Raw genomic sequence first — 13964 nt, forward strand, 5'->3', positions numbered from 1 at the left:
TGTCATACACTGTGACTGCCTATAGCAGGGGTGGGCAATTCCGGTCCTCGAGGGCTGCAAACTAGTCGGGTTTTCAGGATATCTTTAATGAATATGCATGAGAGAGACCTGCATACACACTGCCTCAGTTGTATGCAAATCTATTTCATGCATATTCATTAGGGGTATCCTGAAAACCCGACTGGTTTGCAGCCCTCGAGGACCGGACTTGCCCACCCCTGGCCTATAGGATATCACTCCTCATCCAAGACAGTTTTTGTCAGCTTCTTCCAATGTATGCACCCTCCTGGCTAGTTGAGCTCGCAAGATCCCCTTTTAGCTTACAGCTAGTACCCCTCCTCTCCCATAAAGATTAAGTTGAGGGATTTTCTTTGGGTCCAGCCGGCAGTTTATGGTTTAATATAAATGATGATGATAATTCACTCCTATTCCCACCAATCCATTGCTTCCCCCTTTTCACCTCTCCCTTCATCTCATATTGCTTCTTTTGTAATTAAGAGCCTGGGTCTTGGGTTTGGCCATGTCCTATCAGGACTTAAAGCACATAAAAATGTCTCAGTATGCTAAATTAGGGATTTTGCCTTCCCCACATTTAGCTAAATCATGTAGGCTTTTAATTTAAAAAAAAATCATGCAGATGAGGACCGTAAGGCCCATCCAGTCTGCCCAACAATTTTCAGCATGCTTTTGCAGCCTGGAGTCCACATGTTGGGGGCACAGGAAATCCCCAAACTTAATTTTTTTTTTTTTAATGCATGTTTTTACAGTGAGCAGATGATTGAGATATGAAAAGCAGTGATGACTAGGGCATAGCAGGGGAAAGAAAAAACAGACGAGAGATACAGTGAAGATCTAACTGTGCCATTATGCTGAGATAACAGTATGAGTGAGAACTTTCTGCAGTCAATCACATTGCTCAGATTCTTCTTACCATTTTATAAGTTGCTGCAGGTACCTCCAATAAGAGCACTAAAAAGCGACTGGCAAAGAAAAGTACTCATTAAATTATGCTAAAATGGGAATACTGGGATTCAATTACCCGCAACTGGAAACTTCCAACAAGAAAATTACCAAGTAGGTTGATTTATTGGTTGGCTTTTCCAGGAAGTGGCTAAGAAAATGAACCTGGACACACGGAAAATGTCATCGCTCTGGAAAGACCAAGCACTGGTGGAAATTAACATCGCTGTTCTATACAGCTACCAGGTACTGGCCTCGAAAGGGGAAGGTGTCTATTGGTTGCCCACACTCAGCAATATAGCTGTCAAACAACAATTCCTTATATTAAATCTATCCCTTTCCCTTCACCCTTCAGTTCAGTCCTGTTTTCCTTCAGAAATAAGCTTTCAAACAAGAAATTAACTCTGTTGGGGATAATCCAGGAATTGCACTGCAGATAGGTAAATTTGCTTGAAAAAAATACGGGATCAGTTCTTAGGCGTTGAAAATGTTGACGGTGTTGAGGATATGTAGTAGACTGGCATTTACTCCAGTTCTGTGCTCTCAGTAGAATCCCATCAGCAGTTAAGTAGTGAATTATATTTTGAAAAATAATCAAGGGCTTCTTGGTTACAAAAGCTTTTTTCTACTGTGCCCTTGGCTTTAATCCCATTCTGTGTCTATGGGAAAAATGTTTGGTAAATGAGGCCTACAAATAACAAAGTGTTTCCCTGTGATCTATCCTTTGAGGGGTTAGGTTAGGTAAAAGTGAAGAATATTCCCTATGTATTGTCCATTTAAGTTTTGCTTTGGACAGGGGGGTAGAATACAGAGCTGTGAAACATGGCCATCCCTGTTCAAATTTCTTCTTTCCATGTGGCTCAGCCTTATGAGAAAAGTATTGTGGTTGCTATGTTAGTCAACTTGAATAAATAGAAATAAGAGTTAACATGCTGTAGGTAATACTGTTTTGCTATCTTTTGAGACTAACCTGATGAAGGGAGCACAGCTCTCAAAAGCTAGTCACAGATATATTGAGTTAGTCCAATAAAAAGGACTCACCTATGGTTTATTTGTTGTGTCTATGGACCCTTGGGCTGAAGTGATTAGCTGTACCTGCAGGGAAGTGCCCTGCAAGTTCTCACCATCAGCAGGTGAACCCAGGCAAAGCAGAGACCAGACAGGACCGTCACCTTTAACAGCCCACATTCCCCTCAGGTTGAGGCTTTAGGTGCCGGGGCTGGCAGGACTTAGGTGAGGGTCTCTGCTGATGACTGATGACTGGAGATGTGATCCAAGGCTAAGCGAATTTTATAGGCAGGCAGTGAGTAGAAGTGTCGGTGACCAGATAAGGGTCAGAGGCAAGCAGAGGTCAGGCATAATCAGAGTCCAGATAGGGGTCAAGGGCAGCCAGCGATCAGGCATATCCAGAGTCCAGGCAGGGGTCAAAAATGTATCTGTCCGAGGGAGAAGAGGGAAGGATAGGGCTGAGGCAGACAAGCAAAACAGGAGCAAGTAGGGCAGATGTGGATTGGGGCAGGCAGAGACAAAGACTGGAACAGGATAGCAACACACACTCTGCTTGGTAGCTGGACTTGTTGCTGAGGCAATGAGGGAGAGACAGAAAGGTCCCTTTAAATGGGATGATGTCAGGCACGTGCATGGCTGGTTGGGGCTGGCGGCGTCCTACCGCATGGTGCTCAGTGGCGCGTTGGTAGTGCCCGGCCATGACGGGAGGCAGAGTGGCCGGCCTGGCCACAGAGATAAGGGTGGTGGTTTGCTGAAGCAGCTCGCGGAACGCTGAGCACAACATTGTTGAACCTAATGAGATAGATTTTTGTGACTTTCAGTAGCTATAATGAGATTTAAAAGGTTAGTGCCATTATAGACTATGAAGGTAAATCACTTGGGCCTGGATTCTCTAAGGTGGGGGCGGGGGGGCGAAGGGGGGGGCGGACCTGCGATAGCCGGCAGCGATCGCACTTTCACTAAAATCACATGTACAAAAATTGGCCCAAATAGCTTTATACAAATCGAAGATGTATTGTAACAGTCTACTGATAGGCCAGTCAAAAAAAGTGGAACATGCAATACTAGGGATGTGAATCGTGTCCTCGATCGTCTTAACGATCGATTTCGGCTGGGAGGGGGAGGGAATCGTATTGTTGCCGTTTGGGGGGGTAAAATATCGTGAAAAATCGTTAAAAATCATTAAAAATCGAAAAATCGAAAAACCGGCACATTAAAACCCCCTAAAACCCACCCCCGACCCTTTAAATTAAATCCCCCACCCTCCCGAACCCCCCCCAAATAACTTAAATAACCTGCGGGTCCAGCGGCGGTCCGGAACGGCAGCGGTCCGGAACGGGCTCCTGCTCCTGAATCTTGTCGTCTTCAGCCGGCGCCATTTTCCAAAATGGCGCCGAAAAATGGCGGCGGCCATAGACGAAAAAGATTGGACGGCAGGAGGTCCTTCCGGACCCCCGCTGGACTTTTGGCAAGTCTCGTGGGGGTCAGGAGGCCCCCCACAAGCTGGCCAAAAGTTCCTGGAGGTCCAGCGGGGGTCAGGGAGCGATTTCCCGCCGCGAATCGTTTTCGTACGGAAAATGGCGCCGGCAGGAGATCGAATGCAGGAGGTCATTCAGCGAGGCGCCGGAACCCTCGCTGAACGACCTCCTGCAGTCGATCTCCTGCCGGCGCCATTTTCCATACGGAAACGATTCGCGGCGGGAAATCGCTCCCTGACCCCCGCTGGACCTCCAGGAACTTTTGGCCAGCTTGTGGGGGGCCTCCTGACCCCCACGAGACTTGCCAAAAGTCCAGTGGGGGTCCGGAAGGACCTCCTGCCGTCCAATCTTTTTCGTCTATGGCCGCCGCCATTTTTCGGCGCCATTTTGGAAAATGGCGCCGGCTGAAGACGACAAGATTCAGGAGCAGGAGCCCGTTCCGGACCGCTGCCGTTCCGGACCGCCGCTGGACCCGCAGGTTATTTAAGTTATTGGGGGGGGGGGGGGTTCGGGAGGGTGGGGGATTTAATTTAAAGGGTCGGGGTGGGTTTTAGGGGTTTTAGTGTGCCGGCTCACGATTCTAACGATTTATAACGATAAATCGTTAGAATCTGTATTGTATTGTGTTCCATAACGGTTTAAGACGATATTAAAATTATCGGACGATAATTTTAATCGTCCTAAAACGATTCACATCCCTATGCAATACAGCTAACATAAAATGCTGCTGCCAGCCTAATAAAGGATGTTGGGAAATATGAATTCATAAGCCCTATAGTAAAGATATAAAGACATAAGCTCTATATTAAAGATTAAAGACATAAGCCCTATATTAAAGAATTCCAGTGGTTACCAATGCATTTTAGAGTTCAATTTAAATTGTTATTAATGATTCATAAACCTCTTTATTTTGAAAATGTAACTTCTTTGGGTTTTAAGCTTAAACAGTATGTTCTTGTACAATTACTTAGATTGGTTGATGCAAATTTACTCAGTGTCCCCTCTTTTCGCCATTGCAAATTGAAGATTACACAGGAAAGAGTGTTTTCTTACATTACCAGCACACTTAAGAACAGAGACTGATACAAAAGCTTAAAACTTTGCTATTTACTTAAGGATTTTAATGGTATTTAATTTGATGTCTATTTTAGAGGTATATTGTTTAAATGATTAATGTGCAAATTGATTTTATGTTTATTGGATTTTATGAATTCTAATTCTCCCCCCCCCCCCCCCCCAGAACATTTTTAGAGTGAGGGACTATAAACCCATGCAAATAAATAAATAAATTCCTGGATTGTTGACTCCTTTGTGAGAATGGGGGCTGATATCCTGGATGTTTCTCAGTTGAGGAGACAAGGTGTCTCAGGGTCACAGGTCTTATTCTACTAGAGCCCATTATAATTCATTTTTTCTTGGGTTTCTGAATCCTCTGTGGGAATTGGGGGTGATATTCTGAATGCTGCAAGGAAGGGGAGGTTTTCAAAGCTTAGATAATTGCTCTCTCAGATGAGTCAGTTCTTTTTTCATTGCAGACTGCTGAAGGCAAATTGAATAACCCTTAAGTCCCCAAATGTTATACTGAATAAAAGATATTCTTCTCATATCAGTGAGCGTGACTTGTAATGAGGCCACTTGATTACTTACAAATTGATTTGTACTTAGTCTACGAAGACCTTGGAAGAACAATTTACAAGGAAAAATCCTGGAGGAGGGGAGGGAGGGAGGGAGGGAAAAAACAACTCCTAGAAATAATAGCCTTTTTAAATTTCTGCCTTAAAAACACATAAATTTAAAAATAGGGCTAGGAAAAGATTCTTAAGTTCTAATTAGATACAATAAAAAAGTGACTACAACAAAGGCAAGCTATACTTTGGTAGAGTTAAATAATTTGCTAGCAAAAGATTATGTTCTAAATAGGAAAAATAGATTTTCAAAAACTCAAAACAATGCAAATTAGGCAAAACTATCAGCAAAAGATAGCAAGCAGTGTTTGGAAAGTTGAAATAATTTAAATTTAAAATTCCAAAATATTAGCTGAGATGCACAGAACTGCGTAAATGTTTGACCGATAATTAAGAATAAGGCAAAGAAGGCTATTATTGACCAGTAGTGCCTATTATGAATGGTCATTTAGCATTGATTGAATACACGTGGGGGATTTTACATTGATCACTCTGTGTTTTGTACCCTCCATTGTTAGACACAGCATTGTGATTGAATTTAAATAACCATCTCATATTTTAACGGGAATCAGTTCAGGCCACTGCCATACTCTATAACTGTTCAGATTGCTTCTGTTAGACATCAGGTAAGCATCTAATTTGTGAGTTACCTGAATCCAGGCTTCCAAACTGGAGCTGAGCTGGAGTTGGCTGAGATTCTGACAAGCCAGGTGGTCAGCTTGGATACAGTTTGACTTGAATTGGAAAAGGGATAGCTGTGGCTTCCATAATTTAAGGTTTATCAGACCATTCTTGACTTGAAGGTGGTTTTTTTTTTTACTAAATCTGAACTGTCTTGCACATCCTTTATGATTACTAATTTATATTCTCTCTCTCCTCCCCCCCCCCCCCCCCCAAAACAGAGCGATAAGGTAACTATTGTAGATCATCATTCAGCCACGGAGTCCTTTATTAAACATATGGAGAATGAGTATCGCTGTCGTGGAGGGTGTCCTGCTGACTGGGTTTGGATTGTCCCACCAATGTCTGGGAGCATCACGCCTGTCTTTCATCAAGAAATGCTCAACTACCGTCTCACTCCATCCTTCGAGTACCAGGTACCTGCTCTTTGGGCTTAGATTTATGCCTCTCCTATTCTAAGTGCGCAGGTAAGTATTGGTATGATGCCCAAGGAATGCAAGCACGGCTTCAGCTAACCCATCGTTAGAGGCATATTACATTCCAAAATTATCTAGTAACATCCATAGACAGGAAAAAGGTTAAGATGAAAAAAGAAATTTATTGCTAAAGAATACAAAAACCTATGAATTAAGATCAGGACTTCAGTTAATCTTAATCTGAAGCATTTTTTCTTACAAAAAAATGTGTAAAGACTTCTAAACATAAAATGATGGAAATGACTTCCCTAAGTTGTTGTGTGTTATTATTTTCACTTCCATAGGGATGCCAGTATTACAAATTAGGATATAGTAAGAGCACTGTTTATCCAGAGATCCAGTATCCAAAGACTCATTATCCAGAAAATGATTCTCCGACTGGGCTCTTCTCTTGCCCGCTCCTCCTGCCACTGCTCCTCTCCCTCCTACGCAGTTCACAGTTCAGATTAATTGTTTGAAGCACAGAATGTGCCGCAGACGCAAGGGTGTGGGGTCCATTAGTTATCTAGAAAGCAGTTTATCCAGAATAATCTTAATCTAGACCATGCTGGGTAAAAGGTGTTCTAGTGTACCTGGAATTTATTTTAGCTTTCGAATGTGTAAAATGTAGGAGAACTTCCAGGTGAAAGGAAATAACCTGCTGTTATTTGCAGCCATTGTCATACTAAGCAGTATAAGATGAGGTTGAGTGATGTTCAGAGCATAAATATGGACCTTCATTTTCTATTTTTATTTTATTTTTTCCAGGAATTTATCTGTATATATTATTAAAAAATGACAGCAGTTAAATCTTTCAAAAAAAGGTGATAGTTCAACCAATAAGTCCTAGGGTCTTATTGGTTGAGGGTCCTTTTCTGCAGTCATTTCTATGTTTCTGTGTTTTTGGATCAAAAAAGACTCTGGAATGAATTTTAAAAAATGGTACATGTGTAAATAACAGCATGTACACACGTATGTGAATCATACGCGCAAACTTGTAATTTTCAAAACTGCTCACATATATATCCTTCTTAGCACACACATACAGATATGAAAAAAGGGATGGTATAGGGACGTTCTGGGGCAGGGCCAAGACTTACTTGAGAAACTTATGCGTGTAATTTTACACTTTTATCTGGCATAAGTGATATTAAACGTGTTTATTGTGTGTTCCAAGGCGGAGCCAACAATTACACGCATAAGTTGCTATTCTGAAAGACATTTATGCACATAGATTTGCCAACTTATATCACTTTACAACTGCTAACCTATCTGATATAAATGATATTAAACGTGTTTATTGTATAGTACTGATTGGATGGGAGGTCTGGGTGAACAGGAGGCAGTTCAGTGTGAAGATCCAGGAAGATGTCAGTGACCTGGAGAAGGACTGGGTGAACTGATGGACTAATTGGTAAACTGGTAAATTTCATTAACATGTAAATGTTTTTAGATTGGCCTACACATGTGCATATATCAGAACTTATGCGAGTAAATCCTATTTTACTTTTGCGTGTAAAATTCACGTGTATTTTTAAAATTGGTAGGAAAAGTACAGCATTCAATGCATTGATATATGTGGTTTCAATGCATTCCATATATTTGTGCGCAAGCATACATATATGTATATGTTGCAGGCTAAAAATATATATTTTATAACATGCGCATATGTGATACACGCAGGTTACAAAATACTATGGCAAAACTATGGGCCAGATTTTAAAATCTATGCGCATGGCGTACATTTGTGCACTCTACCTGGCGCGCACAAATGTATGCCCGATTTTATAACATGCGTGTGCAGCCGCGTGCATGTTATAAAATCCGGGGTCAGAGCGGGCAACGGGGTACACAATTGTGCACCTTGCGCGCCGAGCCGCACTCCCTTCCTCTGTTCCCTCCCAGGCCGCTCTGAAATCAGAGCGGCCTCGGAGGGAACTTCCCTACCCCCCCACACCACCTTCCCTTCCCCTAACTCTCCCGCCCCCAGCCCTAAGCTAAACCCCCCTAAAAAATTAACTTACAAGTTACGCCTGCCTTGGGCAGGCGCGAATTGCGTACGCCAGCCGAGTACCGCCGCGTGATCCTGGGCACAGTGGCAAATGGCCGCTGTGCCTGGAGGCTCTGGCCCTGCTCCGGCCCCACCCCCTGGACCGCCCCAGACCGCCATTCCCCGCCCACTCCCTGTCCCTTTTTGCAAGCCCCGGGACTTACGCGCGTCCCGGGGCTTTATGCGCGCCACCGGGCTTTTGAAATTAGGCCCAATGCACGTAACCCCCCTACGCACGTAAATCCAGCTGGATTTACGCATGTAGGGCTTTTAAAATCTGCCCCTATGTATGGCCATATACATGCATACATGCCATTGTTTGAAAGTTTTTCTCTTTATGTGCAAAAGTGACTTAAGGGAGCACTGTTGAGCGAGAATAGCGACAGTTGCTCTATAATTGAGCTCTGTTGGTAATCCAGTTTAATCCTTGGTCATCTCCATTATACCAGTCTTGAAACCTACTAAACATTTCTTGGTTGTGCCTTCCCATTATGAGCTTCCACAGAACCAGGCATTTTGGCGACAAATCAGAGCAGATCACAGACTATTATAAAGAATCTGAAAGCCCAGTGAGCAAGGTGCCGCATATACTGACAGTATGGCAGGAGGCAGATCAGTGATAGTGAAGGATTCTGAGTCCTTATAAGTGCTGAATGAGATTCACGAATTGAGAGGGGATTTGGCAAATGATCTCCAACTGTTAAAAAGCTCAGTTGTGGAGGTGAGTGACAAGATTGATAAACTCTCCCCTTGGGTGGAAGAGCTGGAGTAGTATGTCTCTGATCTTGAGAACGGGGAGTCGGGGGCTGCAAATTCTTTAGTTGATCCTTGTAAGCAGATGGCAGAAATAAAATCTATAGTGGTGGACTTGGAGGACATATCATGTTGTAGTAATGTGCGGGTGCTGGACATCCCAGAAGGCAAGAAGAGTAAAGATACTGTGTCTTTTATCAAAAGGTTTTTGATGGAGGTGTTGCAACCTGATAACTCTAGGCCTGACTTCATGATTGATCAGGCACGCAGAGTGGAAGGAGGCCCTAGAGGAGATCTGAACAAGCCTCGGCCTATGCTGCTTACGTTTCATTCCTACCAAATTAAGAAGTGGGTGTTGCAGCGCTGCAGAGGGCTGGAGTGCTTGGACTATAAGAACAAGTGATCTTAATATCTCCAAATTGCTGCTATCCTTTGTAGAATAACTCTCTCTATTGAAGGATCTCCCTCTATCTCTGGACGTTGAGCCCTTTTTAAAATGTCTCTTTTGCCCAAATTACTATATAAACTGCAAATGCTTCCTGAATGGTTAACCAATAAGGATGTGGAGGTGCTACTCTCTATATTGGAACATTTTATATGGAAAGGAAGAGTTCTGAAAACTAGTAATTCCACTCTTATGCGCTCCAAGAAATTTGGGTGGACTAAAATGTCCTCATTTTAGGTATTGCAATGCTGCGTGCCAGATGTGTTTTTGTTGGGAATGGTGTAGGAAGCAGTACAAATTTGAGGTTCTTAATTTAATAGAGGATATTTCCCATCCCATCCATATACACGTGTATATGGATGCACGCAAATCTACTACTGTATTTTATGACCTGTAATCAAATGATATGTGTAGGTTATAAAATTTGAGTACATGTGCACAAAAACATACGCGTATATGTAAAAAAATGTAAGCCACACAATTTTGACTTATCCTGAAAAGTTGTAATACTTATCTGGTTAAGTTCCAATTTATGCAGCTAAGTAGCGATAAGTCTGAAAAGCACTACTTGTCTGTCTAAGTAGCTCTTTTCAGACTTATCTGGGTATGTAAGATGGCTGGAAAAGTCTAAAAAAAGCATTATTTATCTGGATAAGTTCAAATTTGTCCATCTAAGTAATGCTAAAGGTGCTACTTAGTCAGAATGTAGCTGGATAAGTGTGCACAAATGATATACCTGCCTATTTGTACTTCAAATTTTAAAGTGTTCACAAATAGATTTTACTCTCTGTGAGGGATTCTATAAGAAACTCCCTCAAAACACCTTAAAGAACCAGCCACAGGTATCTGGCCCAGTCCTCCTTAAGGGCTAACACCACAAGGAGTTCTGATCCAGGGGAGTTCCCTTTAGCCTGGGTTAAATTGGCAGGGCCCAGAAATATGGGAGAGGCCCTGGGGAGCAGAGCGAGAGAGCTACTGTATGTAAGGACCTGCTATGTCTAAAGGACTGTGCTACATCTGAAGTAAGTGAGCTGTATTTATTTTAACTCCAGAAATGAAGGTGTACTGCCATATTTGTTTTTGAATTTGTTTTCACTGTAAATAAAGTGCACTTAAGGAACAGCCAGAGTCAGCATCCGGTTTCCTCTGGCTGTTATCAAGCCACCTACCACTCGAGCTGTCACACTCGTGTTATTTAGAATGATTTACCCCCATAAGTCAGCATTTACATGAGTAAGTCAGGGGATTTTATAACATGTGCATGGTAATGAAATAACCAGTTTTACCAATTAGTCTCGTGGAGACCCTCCTGGCTCTTCAGCCTGAAATCCCCCCATTTCATCCAGACCCTCCATCCAATCATTGTTTTCATTTTTAAAGATGTTTATGATCACTTACACTAGATATTGAGCAGGCATAATTATATGCATGTAAAAGCATACATCTGTCACTTTGGTAGGTTGTAAAATAGCAACTTATGCATATATATGTTGGCCCCTCCCCAGAATGCCCCGGCCCACCTCTTTTATACATGCACAAATGTACTCATAGTCTCTGCTTTATGCACGTATGTTGTGGTTTCTAACATAGCATATACTCACATATATGCTATTTTACATGTGCACATGCTATTTTTTACACATGCATCTTTTGAAAATTCACTTCATAAGAACATAAGAACATGCCATACTGGTTCAGACCAAGGGTTCATCAAGCCCAGCATCCTGTTTCCAACAGTGGCCAATCCAGGCTACAAGTACCTGGCAATTACCCAAATACCAAGAAGATCCCATGCTACTGATGCCAGTAAAAGTGGTGGCTATTCCCTATTAGCTTAATTAATAGAGAAGTCCATTAACTGCTATTAAATTTTATTAAATTCCAATTAAATTTGCCTTCTTATCAAAGATCTGGTTGTTGTATCGATCCCAGAGAAAACTGTAATCTTTATAGGTTAAGATATTGTTTACTTCGCCTTAATTTATAATTATAAGATATTGTTTACTTCGCCTTAATTTATAATTTTAAAACAGTTACAATTATGTTCCTTTTATTATATTTATCAAGTTGTTTGTTCCTCTCTCTCCTTCTGCCCTATTCTTTCTTGCTGCTCTTCCCCTGCCCACCTCTCACCTTTTTCTTGCCTGCTCCCCTTCTCCCCTACCCTTGTTCATTGTATTTTCTACCTGCTTCAGTTTTTTGTAAACCGGCATGATATGCCCTATGAATGTCGGTATATTAAAAGTTAAATAAATAAATAAATAAATAAATAATGGAGGGGGTAATTTTCAAAAAGATTTATACATGTAAATCCATGTCATAGCACTTTTCAAAACCCACTTACATGCATAGAGGTAGCACATTTTACTGTTTTAATGTATTGTGGAATCCAGATATTATTATACTGTTATATGTACACGCAACTGCGTATTTTTGTTCTATGTACACCGACGTGATATCTTTGATGAGCGGCGGTATATAAAAACCAATAAATAAATAAATAAATAAATAATCCTCTGGCAACAAAACTAATCCTCTGGCAACAAGTTCCAGAACTTAATTATGCGTTGAGTAAAAAAGAATTTTCTCCGATTAGTTTTAAATGTGCTACCTCTATGCATGTAACTGGGTTTTGAAAAGTGCTATGACATGGATTTACATGTATAAATCCTTTTGAAAATTACCCCCTCCATTAAACAATATCTTAACCTATAAAGATTACAGTTTTCTCTGGGATCGATACAACAACTAGATCTTTGATAAGAAGACAAATTTAATTGGAATTAGAAATTTTGAGGTTCGTATTCAGCTGCTGGCTGGCTGGCTAACAAATTTAGAAAGATAAACTTATCTAGCTAACTTTACAGGGGTATTCTCAGCGGTGTAGGTGCACTGCTGAATATCCTTGGCCATCTTAAAGGTAAGCCAGAGAAGTTTATCCAGCTCTTTGGTTGTCCTAAAGTTATTTGGTTATGTTTTCCAGGTAATGCCTCTGCCCTGCCCTGCCCACAAATTAGCCAGATGATTTTTCAGCCTGCTAAAAAATTATGTGGCTATCCAGTCAGTGTGATCGGATTTTCAAATCCTGCCATTTGTTTGGCTAACTCTAAAACTTCACTGGACAAACCTTGCCGAATATCAGCCTCTTCATACTTCCATAGAGGGGCAACTTTTCAAGCTGTTTCTAACTTGTCTGTCTGTCATGACACATGTGCATCCTAAATTACTGTTATAGGCGATAGAAAAAATGAGAGAGAGAGAGACTGATTTGCTTTCCTTTTGCCTTCTCTCCTAGCCGGACCCCTGGAACACGCACATTTGGAAGGGTGTCAATGGAACCCCGACAAAAAAGCGAGCTATTGGTTTCAAAAAGCTAGCCAAGTAAGTCCCCACACTGAGACAGTCTGAGTGCACCTGATTTCCCTTTTGGAAAGTGCAGTCATGTGTAATGGCAAGGCTCATTTAGAGGATGCAATTAGATTTGTTTGCATACCTATTTTCATTTATTTATTTATTACTTTATTTAAAAGCATTTCTATCCTGCGCCCTCAGCTGTTCAGGGCGAGTTACAATAAAGCATACATGTTAAAAATGTAGAACATAATTAATACAGAAAAGACAAAACAATTACTGGACCATGGTTGGAATGTGACCTTTTCTGAACCAGTGCCACATTGTAATGTCTATCTATATCTCAAATGACTATTATTGCCAGTTTGGTCTGTTATTACCTGCCTTTTTATAAGAAGTTTCATATCTCAGACCTTGACGAAGATAGGACAACAGCAGTAATTTCAGCCATTTTATACAGCCCCATTTTCCACTTCATCGTCTTTTTTTTTTCTCTCTCTCTCTCTCCCTCCCCCTCCCACAATGCATACAGTTCTGACATCCAACACTCATGACTGGCAGCCCCTCCTGTGATTCCAGTACTGAGGCCCCTGACAGAGCTCAGCCAATGCATCTCAGTCCTGACCTGCAGGACTCCCTGTATTTCAGTCCTGAGACCCCCCTCTCCCCCCCCCCCCCCCCCCCACACACACACACACATGCACAACTGTTAATCAGTGCACTGTCTTGGAGTATCAAGTGCTTTTCTGCATGATACCCACATCAGAATTTGGCTTATAATAAGACAACAAACAAAATACGGGGAAAATGCTAATCCTGATGGGTAGACTTTTAATGTCCTGTATCTTTAAGGTAACTCCCAAAAGGGAGCTTTAGTATTCGTGTTTGTGCAGCATTCTGTGTTCTATACTTTTTGTGATAATATATTTTATCTTATTTATCTTATAATAAGAGACAACATGGTCTGAATGCATTTGCTTAGGATGTTCTCCCCTGGACTGGCCCAATAGCTCAGTGAAGAGGGACCTGGGTTTGACTCCTAAGTCAGGTCTTCTGCTATGCGCCCAGCATAGCTGGGAATTCTCAGGATTTCACCCT

At 41.8% G+C, this 13964-nt stretch overlaps 1 protein-coding gene across 1 annotated transcript in view; it reads left to right on the top strand.

Moving 5' to 3' along the window:
* The window catches only part of NOS1 (nitric oxide synthase 1), a 364505-nt gene that overhangs the window by 271234 nt on the left and 79307 nt on the right, over positions 1 to 13964 (top strand). Inside the window, 3 exon segments of the mRNA XM_029571229.1 lie at positions 1105 to 1206; positions 6034 to 6228; positions 12811 to 12896. Of these exon segments, the coding sequence (XP_029427089.1) occupies positions 1105 to 1206; positions 6034 to 6228; positions 12811 to 12896 (383 nt within the window).

The sequence above is a fragment of the Rhinatrema bivittatum genome, chromosome 11 (assembly GCF_901001135.1).
Source record: "Rhinatrema bivittatum chromosome 11, aRhiBiv1.1, whole genome shotgun sequence".
In the NCBI taxonomy this organism is placed as follows: domain Eukaryota; kingdom Metazoa; phylum Chordata; class Amphibia; order Gymnophiona; family Rhinatrematidae; genus Rhinatrema; species Rhinatrema bivittatum.